Source organism: Talpa europaea (assembly GCF_964194135.1).
Source record: "Talpa europaea genome assembly, chromosome: 14".
Lineage (NCBI taxonomy): Eukaryota > Metazoa > Chordata > Mammalia > Eulipotyphla > Talpidae > Talpa > Talpa europaea.
This window is the reverse complement of record NC_140082.1, coordinates 29,609,818-29,622,961: the sequence shown is the minus strand read 5'-3', so window position 1 is coordinate 29,622,961 and position 13,144 is coordinate 29,609,818. Positions and strand designations below refer to the sequence as shown.

General features: G+C 45.9%; 1 protein-coding gene across 1 annotated transcript in view; it reads right to left on the bottom strand.

Moving 5' to 3' along the window:
* Window positions 1-5,620, bottom strand: part of CCDC3 (coiled-coil domain containing 3) — a gene marked incomplete at its 5' end in the record, with an annotated part of 71,218 nt that extends 65,598 nt beyond the window's left edge. The window contains 2 exons of the mRNA XM_084253103.1: window positions 2,780-2,954; window positions 5,247-5,620. Of these exons, the coding sequence (XP_084109229.1) occupies window positions 2,780-2,954; window positions 5,247-5,620 (549 nt within the window). The remainder of the gene's footprint in view (window positions 1-2,779; window positions 2,955-5,246) is intronic.
* Window positions 5,621-13,144: the final 7,524 nt, after the last annotated feature.

Here is a 13,144-nt window from a genome sequence, read left to right as displayed (position 1 = left end):
TAAAGCCACATGTTTGTAGTACGCAGCTGTTTGTATCAAAGGCAATGGTAAAGAATACATAATGGAATTTTTTAATTAAACTACTGAGTGTTGACAAGAAACTAACAACAAATGGCTATGCATTTGGAGAGTGAATGGGAAGTGGTTGGATGGGTGTCAGAGGTGAGCAACTCTATCATTTTATACTGTTAGATTTGGGACCCAAGTAAATGTGTTATCCACTCATAATTCAGTACATGAATTTTTAAAAAAAAAAAAAAAACTGCTCCTTGCATGAAACCTAATCAAATCTGTTGAGTGGATGTAAGCATACATGTGGCTTCCCAACCATCAGTTCCCATCTCCAAACACATCCCCAGCACAACTGCTGCCACCTCTGCTACTGGATGTTCTGGAACTCCCCCTGGGAACCAGCAGGAAGCTTTTCTAAATTTTAAAAATGCTGTCTTCAAAGTCAGACTTCAAAATGATCTGTTTATAGTAATAAACCCTTTTATCATCCTTTATGGTTTACAAAGTACTTTCAACTCTGCTGTGATTAATAAGATCCTTATACCAATCTAAGATAGTTTATACATCTTTAGACCCATTTTATAGATGAGAAAACTGGAGTTGTAAGAAATTATGGACCTGCCTGAGGTCATTCCTTTGGAAATGACAGAGCCCATCTGGATCTTCTGATGACAAGTTTACATTCCTTCTGATGCAATTTGGAGGATGACAATCCCCCCTGATCTTTCCCAACTCCAAAAACAGAAGAGATGGCACAGAATTTCTCCCAGTCCCAAGATGTTCTATGACAGACTGTTGTAAGTATATAAGTATAGGTCAGTCTGGGTCTTGGTCCTAGGGGACAGTATTTGCAGAGAAAATATACAACTTTTGCTTTGATTATTAGACTCACCCAGGAGGAGACTGGAAAAAAGTCCTTGGTGGGTGTGGAGAGAATCCTGCCAGCAAATCCGGTGGATCCTCCAACTTGCCAACGACATCCCCTGAAGTCCCATTAACACCATGACACTGAACCAGAGAGGTGCCAAGAGTTTGGAACACTGCTGACTTCCTGGCAACTTTTGAAAATTGTGTTTCCACTTACTAAAGTGTGGGTGGGATGTGTGAAGATGGAACTAAAGAGGGAGGATTTCGCTGCTGGGGACTGAGTTGCAGGCCACGCTGGGGGCACATCACAAATGTTTCCCCATGTAAGATTTTCCTCCTGTTCAATTTCTTCACCTCCGGATTGACTCTAGAGTCCCAGAGTGATATGATCCTCCAGGACAGAGAAAGTGAGAACTTTCAGTGATGAGAACCTAATGTTCCCTTCCCAACCACAGGCTAGACCCACTGTGCAAGCTGAGGGAGCAACAACAGCAATAGCGGGAAGAACAAGAACTTGCTGATTTGTCTGGGATCTGTAATCTAAGATACACCGTGTAGTACAAGAAAGAGACTCAACATGCAGTTGGGGCCATTCGTAAAGGTCTCAGGACATGTGAAAGATTCATGAGTTCTGATTTTTAGAAAGTCTCCTAATGCCTACTCTTCTGGAATAAGAAGATGATTATGAACTGCTCTCTGATCTTTTCTATAACAAACAGAGACTGCTTCAGAGCAAACATGGCCTATTTCTCTGGGCAGGATAGGTCATATGATTCTGCCCTTCATGCAGGTGAAATGAAAAGGGAGAGAACTTTCAGTATTGAGGAATAGAGCAAGCAATTGTCAAGAATTCTTCCTGCTGTCAGTAGCATAGGCCTCTGAGAGTTTCAGTTCACAACTATTTTAATCACACCAGAGTACATGAAAATTTCTCAAGGAGCATCATAAAATGTAAATCATAAAATTTACAAAAAAGGAAATTTAATTCCATTTTAAAATTAAATTCTAAATTAACAAATTTTACTTAGCTCTCATGTGGTGCCTTGTTAAGTGGGCAGAAGATAAAAATGGAAAGAGCAAAGGTATTGCAAAGTGCAACATACATCAGATCTAACTTTTAAATTTGGCTACACAGCAGCTTAGCAACCTGGAACAATTACTTTATCCCCCCAAAGCTCTGGTTCTTCCTCAGAGCAATACCCACTGTTATCTAAGAGGCCAGGGTGATTAGAGAGAAAGGAAAGGAATTCTCCAAGATCAACATCTGACCACCAGAAATAGTGCTGCCTTCACACTGAAATAATTTTCCACGGTCCTATTGTTCTATTTCTTCTCGAATGATGGAAAATCTAATTCTAGGGAAATCTTAATAGCTTCATTATGTGACCATAGGGCTAATAAGTTATGTACTAATGAGTTTGGGGGCAAAGCTACTAGGGTATTTTTGGAATAATTATCTGATCTCTTGATCTAAATCTATTGTTACCAAGACTCTACTTGTAAAAGCAAAGCTCTGACAAAATGAAGCAAAGGCTCAAGCCTGAGAAGATTTCACTGGAACAAGCTAAGGTGTGACACAGGCTCAGAATATTCAGGCTCACCCTGGCAGGTCCAGTTCAATATGGAGTACATGCCAGTACAGATTGGGAGGAGGAGAGAACAGAAGTTTGGGATCATGTTGGGAGTAAAATACAGGTCACTCGTTCAGAAAATTCTGAAAACTATGGAGGAAGGGTGAGAGGAGTCCAAACTGCTGTCAGTAGTGCAGGACTAAGGAAGAAACCGCTGAATAATGTCAAGGAAGTAACAATAAACAGTTTTTCTTAGTTGGACATACCTGTCACACAAGATTTCAAAATCCTATGATTTTGCTCTGGCACTTAGCAAAGCTAATTCTTACCCTGTTGTCTTCCTGAATCTCCCAATCACTGGAGAAAGCCATCAGCTGCTGTCCTTGGGAACAGTTTGAGAACTGGAATAGGCTGGAAAACATCCTTCTGTTTTCTTGAGTGTCTGGAAAGATGGCATCTTGGTAATTGACGCCATGAGGCAAGAGATTATAATTTTCATCCATCCTAATGGGAAAGAGGAAAACAGCAGAATGTAGACTGGACACCCACGGAGTACACCAGCTTTATAATCAAGTGTCACAAAGTCTAAGCGCCTTGCCAATCACTGTCTCACAAGGCGCTCATTAGAAGAATTACTATTTCAAATTATTTCTCTGCCTCACACGACAAGAGTTAACCTTAAGGTTTTCAAAAAGGTGAGTCTGAGTAAAGCAGGGGGGAAATTGTATACATTTGTGGGGTTTTTCCTATTTTTATCTCTCTCAAGTCACCCAAGGGGACTTTCTTCTCATTGGATTTTTCGGTTTTTCCTGTTTCTTGGTAAAATTCCTATTGCTTAGTGAAAGTGATAACCAGGGTTCAAATGCTGCCATCACTGCTTACCTTCTGTTAAATGCCGATTCAACATGCTGATTTGTTAAAAAGGGAATAATTGCACCATCTTGGTAGGGGTGTTAAGGATTGCATTAGAAAATGGAGTAAATGAGGTACTTCACACAGAGTGAGTGCAGTATAAATGTCAGTATTTTTACTGACCCTCATGCAAATTGTTTGTTAGAAAGATAAAAAAGTCATAAAAAAGTAAAAGGATGGAAGTCACACCCCAGCCCAAAGGGGCACACAGGGCTCACCAGTGAACCTTGACCACCTCTGTGTTCTGTAACACTGACTGTTCTCGTCTGAGTGGGTCGCAGTATAATGGAGGAAGTTCCATGAATGATTTGTAAGCAACTAACACATCAGGACAAACAGCCCCATGCAGTGGAAATGGGTCAGACTACACTTTAATGCTATAGCAACTTTTTGTAAATGTCAGAGCAAAGGATAAAGGGGCTTGCTGGCCGCCACAGAGCCAGTGAGCAGCACGGAATTTCGTGATAAAATAGGAAAAGATAGTGTCTATTCAAGTTCTTGGGCTCTTTTTTCTTTGGAAAATGATGTTTCACTTTTGAATAGTTTTATAGTTCTAGTCTCAGTGTTTTTCCTAAGGAAAAACAAGAAAAATCTGAAGTAAACATCTTTGTATCAAGAAAGGTACTGCCTTGGTTCTTGCTGGATTTAGAAGTGATACTTCCCTAGAACTTAAAAAATATTCTGTTTAACTAAACCACTCAAGCCAACACAAAGCAAGCCATGTATTCTAAACTTAAACTGGCTTCAATATGGAACACATGTGTTGCCACGAGCTATGGAACTTACTGTTTTCCTTCTCAGAATGATGTGGAATGTCAAGAGCTAAAAGTGAACCTGCAGACTGAGGTCCTCATCATTCTAAATATACTTACTGCTACTTTGCAACGGGGGGAGACTACAACTATCACCAGTCACAATTTGGGGTTAATTTGCTTTCTTAATATATATATATATATATATATATGCTAGATTCCAGTCTGATGTTCTTCAGCTGTTCTGTATCATTCTTAATTCAACTGGAGACAATTAGTGCACTTGGGGCTCCACCTGGCTCTTGATTTCAAATTTCAGTCAAGGCCACTGACTGCATTCTTAACCACACACATTCCATCTTGACCACAGACCAACTTGCATGGAACTTTGCAAAGAATCCAGGAGTCTCCAATCAGAGAAGGCCTCCCGCCTTATCCACCTCTAGTTTTCAAAGCTCTGTGACTCGGGGTCTTCCATGCAGCAGATCCCTCATAAACCCTGACTATTTGGAATAGCCAGGCACTGGAGTGTGTTGGCAGTTGCCACGAGAGAAGGAGCAGCTGGACTGCCTTCTACCCAGTTCACAACTCCTCATGTAAGCAGGTGGGAGGAGAGAGGTGCCCTGGTTCCCCTGCACCAGGTGTTCTGCATCAGTTACTATGTCTCAACCAACCTTGTCTCTCACATTATGAAGGTGAGGACATAGGTTCCTGTGGTCAGTAACTTGTTCAAAATCACAGTAGAACCAGAATTCTGAAAACAGTGGGATTTCAGTCCCCCCCAACCCCATCCCATATTATTCTCACTGGCTAAAATTTTTTAAAAATTGAATTAAATGGATTGTTGGAAACCACCTCAATGAAGGTTTTCCTGGACAACTCTTCCATTCTTAAACACACACAGAGAGAGAGAGAGAAATCCCTTTTTGTCAACAGCCTGAAACCAGGTACCAAGTTTAGAGACGCTGGGCAGAGCAGGAGACTCGAGTAAGGAGGGGAGCGTGGGGCACATTCTGATTTGACATGAACAGGACTCCGCAGGCCTGCCTGCCTGGCTCTTGAGGATGGTGACCTCAGGAGGTCAGCAAACAGGCAGGAGGGGTGCTGTAGAGGGTGGGGGTGCCGGGCTCACCTGAGGAAGAAGAAATAGGAATAATCCTGCACCACGGTGTGGGAATGACACGAGAAGTAGCCCAGGCCTGTGAGGTTGAGCCTGGAGCCCGCGGGCACCTCGAGCATGCTGCCCCAAGCCTGGTCACACAGCATCTCTATCTCGGCCGAGTAGAAGAGCCCGGCCTCGCTGGCCTCGTACTGCCAGGGCAAGTAGTTGTACAGGCCGGGCACCTCCTGGTGCAGCGCCAGCACCTTGGCGTACACGATGATCTCCGCCAGCTCCGCGCGGCAGCCCTCGCTCAGGGGTCTCCATTCCGACGGCAGCTGGCAGCCAGCGGCGGGTCCGAGCCCGCCGGCCAGGCAGAGCGCGGCGAGCAGCAGCGGGTGCAACATACCTGCGGCTAAGGGGCGGCGCCCCGGGAGCACTAGCCTGGGCGCATGGGGGACTCCCGGGGCGGGCGGGACCGAGCCGAGGCGCACGGTCAAGGGGCGCAGAAGGGGTCCGAGAGCCCGGAGCGCCCTCCCTGGGCGACAGCACCTCCCCACCGGCCCGGGACGCACAGCCCGGGGTGCGCGGCCGCTCGCGCTGCTCCCCGGAACTGGGCGCGCGGCTCTCTCCGCGCCGGACTCGCCGTGCCCGGCCCGCGCCCGCGACACTTTAAAGGGCTCGCGGGGCGGGTCTGCCCCCGCCCCCAGCCCTGCCCCCAGCGGCTGGGGCGCGCAAGGCGGCGCGGTGAAGGGGGGCCGTCCCGGCCGGGGTGCGCCACTGGCCAGGGGCGTGCGTGGTGCGTTGAGCAGGGGGTGCGGGGCGTGGCGAGAAAGTCAGCGCTGGAGACTCGGCCCAGCCTCTCCGCGCGCCCCTCTGAAGGTCTAGGGAAAACCTCTCCTGGGGGAGTCAACGTGACTTCTGAAAGCCTGGCAGCCTTCAAATAACTGCTAAGATCCTGATTACCCGCATACGTTTTTACAAGTTCTGTGTAGATCATTTAGTCAAAATACAGAGGACTGAAATCTACTTTACCGGCACTGAGGTGATTCAGTGTGGGCCAATAAACTTTATTCTCTCTCTCTCAGATATGCCTTAAAAAGATTTGAAAAACCATTTCACCCAGGTATTTCTAAACCCAGATGATCTAAATCGGTTTGTTTTTTTTTTAAGATTTATTTATTTATGCATACAAGAGATGGGGTACAGGCCAGAAATGCGGGTGGGGGCTGAGAGGATTCACCAGAGACAGTGGGAACAGAACAGGCAGACTGATAAAGTGCTGAGGGGAGCAGCGGGCGAGACAGGAGAGGTCTGCCTTGCCATGTGGGTTGCTCCCTGACCGACCAGGGATAGAGCTTCATGGTGAAGTGCTTAACCCCTTGAGCCACCAGGGAGGCCCAGGTTTAAATCGTTCTTACTGCTACACTCTAAACACCTTACACCTGAGAAAACAATTTAGAAGTATATTCCAGCCAGTTTTTAAGTCAATGAGTGATTATGACAGATCCACACTCAACAGTTCTCTTTCTCCCTAAATGCAAAGGTTCCTTTTATCTTTATATTACCTGTTTTTCCTAATCGAGAAAGAAAAACAAAGAGGATATTGATTATTGATAAATATGTTTATTTTATCATGCATATACTATACATAAGTAAGGGGCAGGAATGGGCACAGTGCAAGTTATCTAATCCAGCAGACCGGGTAAAGGACCGAGTCCTGGAGCCCTCAGTGGCTTTTGCAGGCTTTTATTGGGATTTAGCAGGTACACAGCAGGCAGGGGTGCTGGGGGGCGGGGAGGCTGGCAGGCCTCTCAGCCCCTAGCAAGTCTTCACTCTTTCTGGGGTCTCCGGCCTTCTCTCACGTTCTCTGCTTCTCTTGTGGTTCTTCTCGTTTGTTCTTCTCTCGGCTTCTCTCTGCTTTGCTTCTGCTTCTTCTGCTTCTCTCTGGCGTCCCGTGATGCCACCCTTAAAAGCCCAGTCTTAGCCCAGGTGAATCCCACCTAGATATGCCCACACCCTACTCCAGGTGCCCGCCATCAGGCATGCAATCCTAATGGTGGGAGGACAGAAAAGCCTGATACCTTACCTTACCCTACACATATAACATACATGTGCTATATAATACGCATTTATAATGAATTTGTAACCAAACTACCTTATTGTGGAAGGTTCTTTAGTCTGCAAACATCTTATTAATTTGGATTTCTGCTAGTTTGCGCCTTGGCACCAAACTGAATTCTTCTTTGTACTGAATGGAAGAAAGGTTCTGGGAAAGGTTAGGGAGAAAAGAGGAGAGAGAAGGGGGAGAGAAATTTGAAAGGCCAACCTCACTCACCCCAACCCCCATAATCTGCAAATCTTCCTGTGATCAGTTAAGACAATTAAATACTTGAATCCTTGTGGTGAGCCTGTTGGAAGCTCTGCGGTACAAATCTAACAGGGTCTGGCAGGAGCTCAAGAAGGGTCCAGGAGAAGGATAGTCCTTGAGGAATGGGAAGAAATTGCAGGGAGGGCCTTGTGTCCATCTAATCCAGCCAGCTTTGCAGGACTTGGGAGTGAATGGAAGGCTGCAGCTGATGTGAAGCTCAAACATACTAGCCCAGAATCTGGTCAGAGATTCAAATCTACCCAATTCTTGTTCTTACAAAATCCTCTGTGATGGCCTAAAAGCAGAAAGAAGTTCTTTAAAGACAATTACTAACCCATGCTATCTAGTAATCAGCCTAGGACCTCAAAAGGTTTTGTAGGGGGAAAAAATCATTATTATTAGAGGGAATCAAGTGGACAGTAGTCCCTACGACATAAATGTTGTTACCTCCCTGTAGGGTAAGGAAAAATGTCAGACTTTTCTGCCCTCCTGCCATCAGGACAGATGATGGATCCTTGCGGTCCTGAATGCATGCCTGATGGCGGGCACCTGGAATAGGGTGTGGGCATAGGTAGATGGGATTCACCTGGGCTAAGACTGGGCTTTTAAGGGCGGTGTAGGGTAAAGAAAATGTCAGGCTTTTCTGCCCTTCCGCCATCAGGATAGATGATGGATCCTTGTCCTGAATGCATGCCTGATGGCGGGCACCTGGAATAGGGTGTGGGCATAGGTAGATGGGATTCACCAGGGCTAAGACTGGGCTTTTAAGGGCGGTGTAGGGTAAAGAAAATGTCAGGCTTTTCTGCCCTTCCGCCATCAGGATAGATGATGGATCCTTGTCCTGAATGCATGCCTGATGGCGGGCACCTGGAATAGGGTGTGGGCATAAGTAGATGGGATTCAGCTGAGTTAAGACTGTGCTTTTAAGGGCGGCATCACGGGGACACCAGCAGCAGCAGCAGAAGCTGAGAAAGAAGCCGATGAGAGAAGCAAAGAAGCAGAAGCAGAGAACACCAGAGAGCCCAGATAGAGTGAGGATTTGCTGGGGGCTGGGAGGCCTGCCAGCCTCCTAGCCCCCCAGCCAGCACCCCTGCCTGCCATATGCCTGGTGAACCCCAAAAAAAGACCTGCAAAAAAACCACTGAGGACTCTGACTCCTCCTTCACCCGGTCTGCATGGGATCAGAGAACCTGCACTGTGCCCAGGTGGCGTCACGGGGACTCCAGCAGCAGCAGCAGAAGCCGAGCAGAAGCCGAGAGAGAAGCAAGAGAAGCAGAAGCCAAGAGAAGGCCAGAGAGCCCAGAGTGAAGACCTGCTGGGGGCTGAGGACTGCCAGCTTCCTGGCCCCCCAGCACCCCTGCCTGCTGTGTGCCTAGTGAACCCCAATAAAAACCTGCAAAACCACTGAGGACTCTGACTCCTCCTTTACCCAGTCTGCATGGGATCAGGAAACCTGCACTGTGGTCCATTCCAGCCCCTACAATTGGCATAAGTCGGCAAGATGATCCATGCAGACGGGTATGGAGCCCTCCGAAGACCTGGAGGGACTAAGGAGTAACAGACTTTGCCTGTGACGACGCTGGAGGAGTCATAGCGACCCAGGAGATGGACAAGGTCCAGGATCTACAGGACAAGACCATACCTGGAGGAGGAGATGCCCTAGAGGACCAGCCAAGGACACCCAAAAAGACCAGCCAACGACCCCTGAGGCAGCAAGAATCATCGGGACTACAGGGCCCCAATTTGGAGCTCGCCAGTGCTGATTCAGGGAGAGGCCAATGGACTTCGACTGATGGACATACATGGACTGATGAATTTGGACTGATAATCCCGCCAGAAGGCAGAGGACCTTGGCAGATTATGTTTTTTTGGGAATCTGGGGGTGGCCAGTAGGCCTTGGTGGCCAAAAGCAGCCTGTGTATGCCCAACAGCCAGGCAGAGGAGAAAAGCCAACTGAGAAGGCAAAAGCTGGTGCTGATGCTAAGTTTGGGAAGCCCTGAGCGGCTGTTAAGCAGCCTGAGTATGCTGAAGCCCTGTGAGTCTCATAAAATCACCTGTGGGTGATGCCCTGCTCGTTGTAGAGTGAGGGTGAGGAGCTGAGGAACCCGTCCTTGGGGGACGGGTGGGGAACGTGGCTTGGGGTGGAGCCCAAGCCAAAGAGGGGACCCGAAAGAGGCCGAATGTAGAGTTTGGATCCCCGACCCATGTGCTTGTGCAGTGGGTTGGCCTGAGTGCAGGGGTCTGCAAGTCGCATGGGTGGCTGTGAAGGCCGAGTGTTGGAGCGACTGCAGACAGAAACCCTGAGGGTTGGCGATTACCCCCAACAGAATAAAATTGCCAATCCCAGAGCTAGTGCATCCTGGGGTGGATGCTGTGTGTGCCTTGTAGCCGAGACTATAGCCAGAGAAGGCCAGGAAGCCTGACGGCTCCTGGTGTGATATAGTAGATGCCGTGAGTGATTCCCCTCCCTCGTATGAGCAGTGCCTTCAGCAGCAGATTTGGTGGCTCATCTGCTGGTACCAATAATTGTCTTTTGCCACTAGGTTGGGGCCCTGCCTGGACTTATTTGTGTTCTGTTGTATTTTGTTATATTGCGATGTATTTGCTTTTGTGGGCCATGGCTGCATTGTTTGTTTGCTAAGAAAATTGTATATATATAGACTGTATGGCAGAAAACCCTGAGGGGGTGGACTGTAGGGTAAGGAAAAATGTCAGGCTTTTCTGCCCTCCCACCATCAGGACATGATGGATCCTTGCAGTCCTGAATGCATGCCTGATGGCGGGCACCTGGAATAGGGTGTGGGCATAGGTAGATGGGATTCACCCGGGCTAAGACTGGGCTTTTAAGGGCGGCGTCACGGGGACGCCAGCAGCAGCAGCAGAAGCCAAGAGAGAAGCAAGAGAAGCAAAAGCCAAGAGAAGGCCAGAGAGCCCAGAGTGAAGACCTGCTGGGGGGTGGGAGGACTGCCAGCTTCCTGGCCCCCCAGCACCTCTGCCTTCCGTGTGCCCGGTGAACCCCAATAAAAACCTGCAAAGCCACTGAGGACTCTGACTCCTGCTTTACCCGGTCTGCTGGATCAGAAAACCTGCACCGTGGTCCATTCCTGCCCTTTACACTCCCCCATGGCAGATATCAGTAAATGGCATTCAAGATCACATCAGCCACAGTATCTCAGCATTGTTAATTTGTTTATTAAATATGTGAATTTGGAAATTTCATAATGTCCTTATCTTAGCTCAGTGTGCCATAACAAAATATCAGAGAGATCTCTTGAATGCCTTTCTCTTCCAAGGACATCAGTCCTAACAGATTTGGACCTCCCCTTAAGTTACCTTAATTACCTCCCTAAATTTAAAAAGAAGTCACATTGAGGGTAAGGGCTTCAATGTGCAAATTTGGGGAACTGGGGAGTGGGGTGGAGAGGAGACACAATTTAGTCCCTAACAATTATTTAGCAGGTCTGCAGGCTTGCTATCTCCAGCAAGCAGTCTTAGAGTCAGCAATGCCAAATTATATTACTCACAATTGCTAACATTTATTCATTACTTACTATGGGTCCAGCACTATTATAAGGACTTAGCAATTGTTATCTTAATTTTCTGAACAATTGTATTTGATATTCAGAAGTAGATACCACTATTGCCCTTGTTTTATAGATAAGAAAACTTAACCACAGAGAGGTTAATTGACTTACTCAAGATCATAGAACTAAAACGTGAATGAAACAGAATTCAAAGCCCAGCAATCAAATTCCAGAATCCTAACTACAACTCTAAATATGGACAAAAAGGCAATGTTTTCAAGGCACAAGAGGGCCCTTTATCCAGAAGTAAGCAGAGTATATGGATAGCAATAGCATTAGCATAAAGACCAGTGATGGCTAAATGAGTGTGTAACTGGACTAATACTAGTTTTCTATTACCCAGCATCCCTGCTCTATTTTAGATCTGTGCTATAATAACTGAACAAGACATTTAGATAGTCTTTCTTTTTAGTTGCATTCTCAAATACCTCTGAGGCCTGGAAAAGATTTGTCCACTTCTATAGACCATAATCCCCTGACTTTTCTGTCCCTTTAGATAATGCAAATAAATAAAAAAGTGTGTGTTATTGTTCTCTCCTTGCATAAACTTGACAGAATAAAAAGTCTTCTAATACAACCCACAATTTATTTTCCAGAAGTGAGCACCTTAGAGAGAGTTACTTCTCATGCAGTCCTCACCAACACATTAGCCACACTTTTCTTCTGCTCTGTCAAGTAAGCCAAGTGCCTCACCATTTGGGGTTCTTTACCTAGAGCCATTAGCATGTATCCTGGCAAGCAGTTCCTCTTTGCAAGACTCCAAACAAGGAGCTCAAGGTAGCCAGGAGGGAAAGCAAATTCAATGAGCAAATTATTGGGCTTAATGGTGAAATAAACCACTTCTATTCCTTGATTCCAAGCCCCATATATTCTAGTCTGAATGACTAATTTTCTATAAATCTGCAGAGACAATTCATTGAAGAGTCTTTTCAACAAATGGTATAAGAACGATTTCATATACATACGCAAAAACAAGTCCTACCTTGCACACTAGGCAAAAATTAGCTTGAAATATAATATTTCCAGAAAAAAGCCACTGCTACCTTGGGTTACACAAAAATTGGACTTTATTCGACTTTAAGACTTCTGCTTTTTAAAAGACACTGTTACACTGTTAAAAACAACTCAATCAAAATGGGCAGAAGAGCTCAATAGGCACTTCTCCAAAGACATACAGATGGCCAATAGGCTCATGAAAAAATGCTCCTCATCACTTATCATCAAGGAAATGTAGATCAAAATCACAATGAGATACCAACTCACACCTGTAAGAATGGCCCATATTTAAAGTACCAGAAACAACAATGAAGGTGTAGAGAAATAGGAACCCTCTTACACTATTGGTGGGAATGTAGACAAATTCAGCCCCTTTGGAATGCAGTGTAGAGGTTACCCAAAACACTAAAAATGAATCTGCCATAAAATCCAGCATTCCACTTCTAAATATCTACCAAAAGAGCATAAAACTATTAATTTGAAGGGAAACATGCTCTTCTGTTTACTGCAGCACTATTCACAATAACCAACATATGGAAATGACCTAAATGCCCCAAAACAGAATAATGGAACAAGAAGATGTGGTATATCTAAACAATGGAATACTACTCAGCAATCAAAAAAGATACTGTTAAAAACATCCCAACTCTTATTCAATGCTAGTGAGAATGTGAATATACAACCTCTTTAGGAAAGTTTGACTGTTCCTTAAAAAGCTAAGTGATGGGCCCTCCCCTGGTGGCGCAGTGGTTGAGAGCTGGGCTGCGAGGCTGCCCACAGCCTCTGCAGCACTGGTTTGTTCCCCGACCGCCGGCGAGGGTCCCACAAAAAAAAAAAAAAAAAACTAAGTGATGAAGCTGTTCCACTCCTAGGTATTTACCTAAAAGAATTAAAGCATATTCCTTGTAAGGATTTGTATATGAATGCCCATTGCAATTTTATCTGTAATAGCCAAAATGTGGAAACAAAGCAAATGTCCA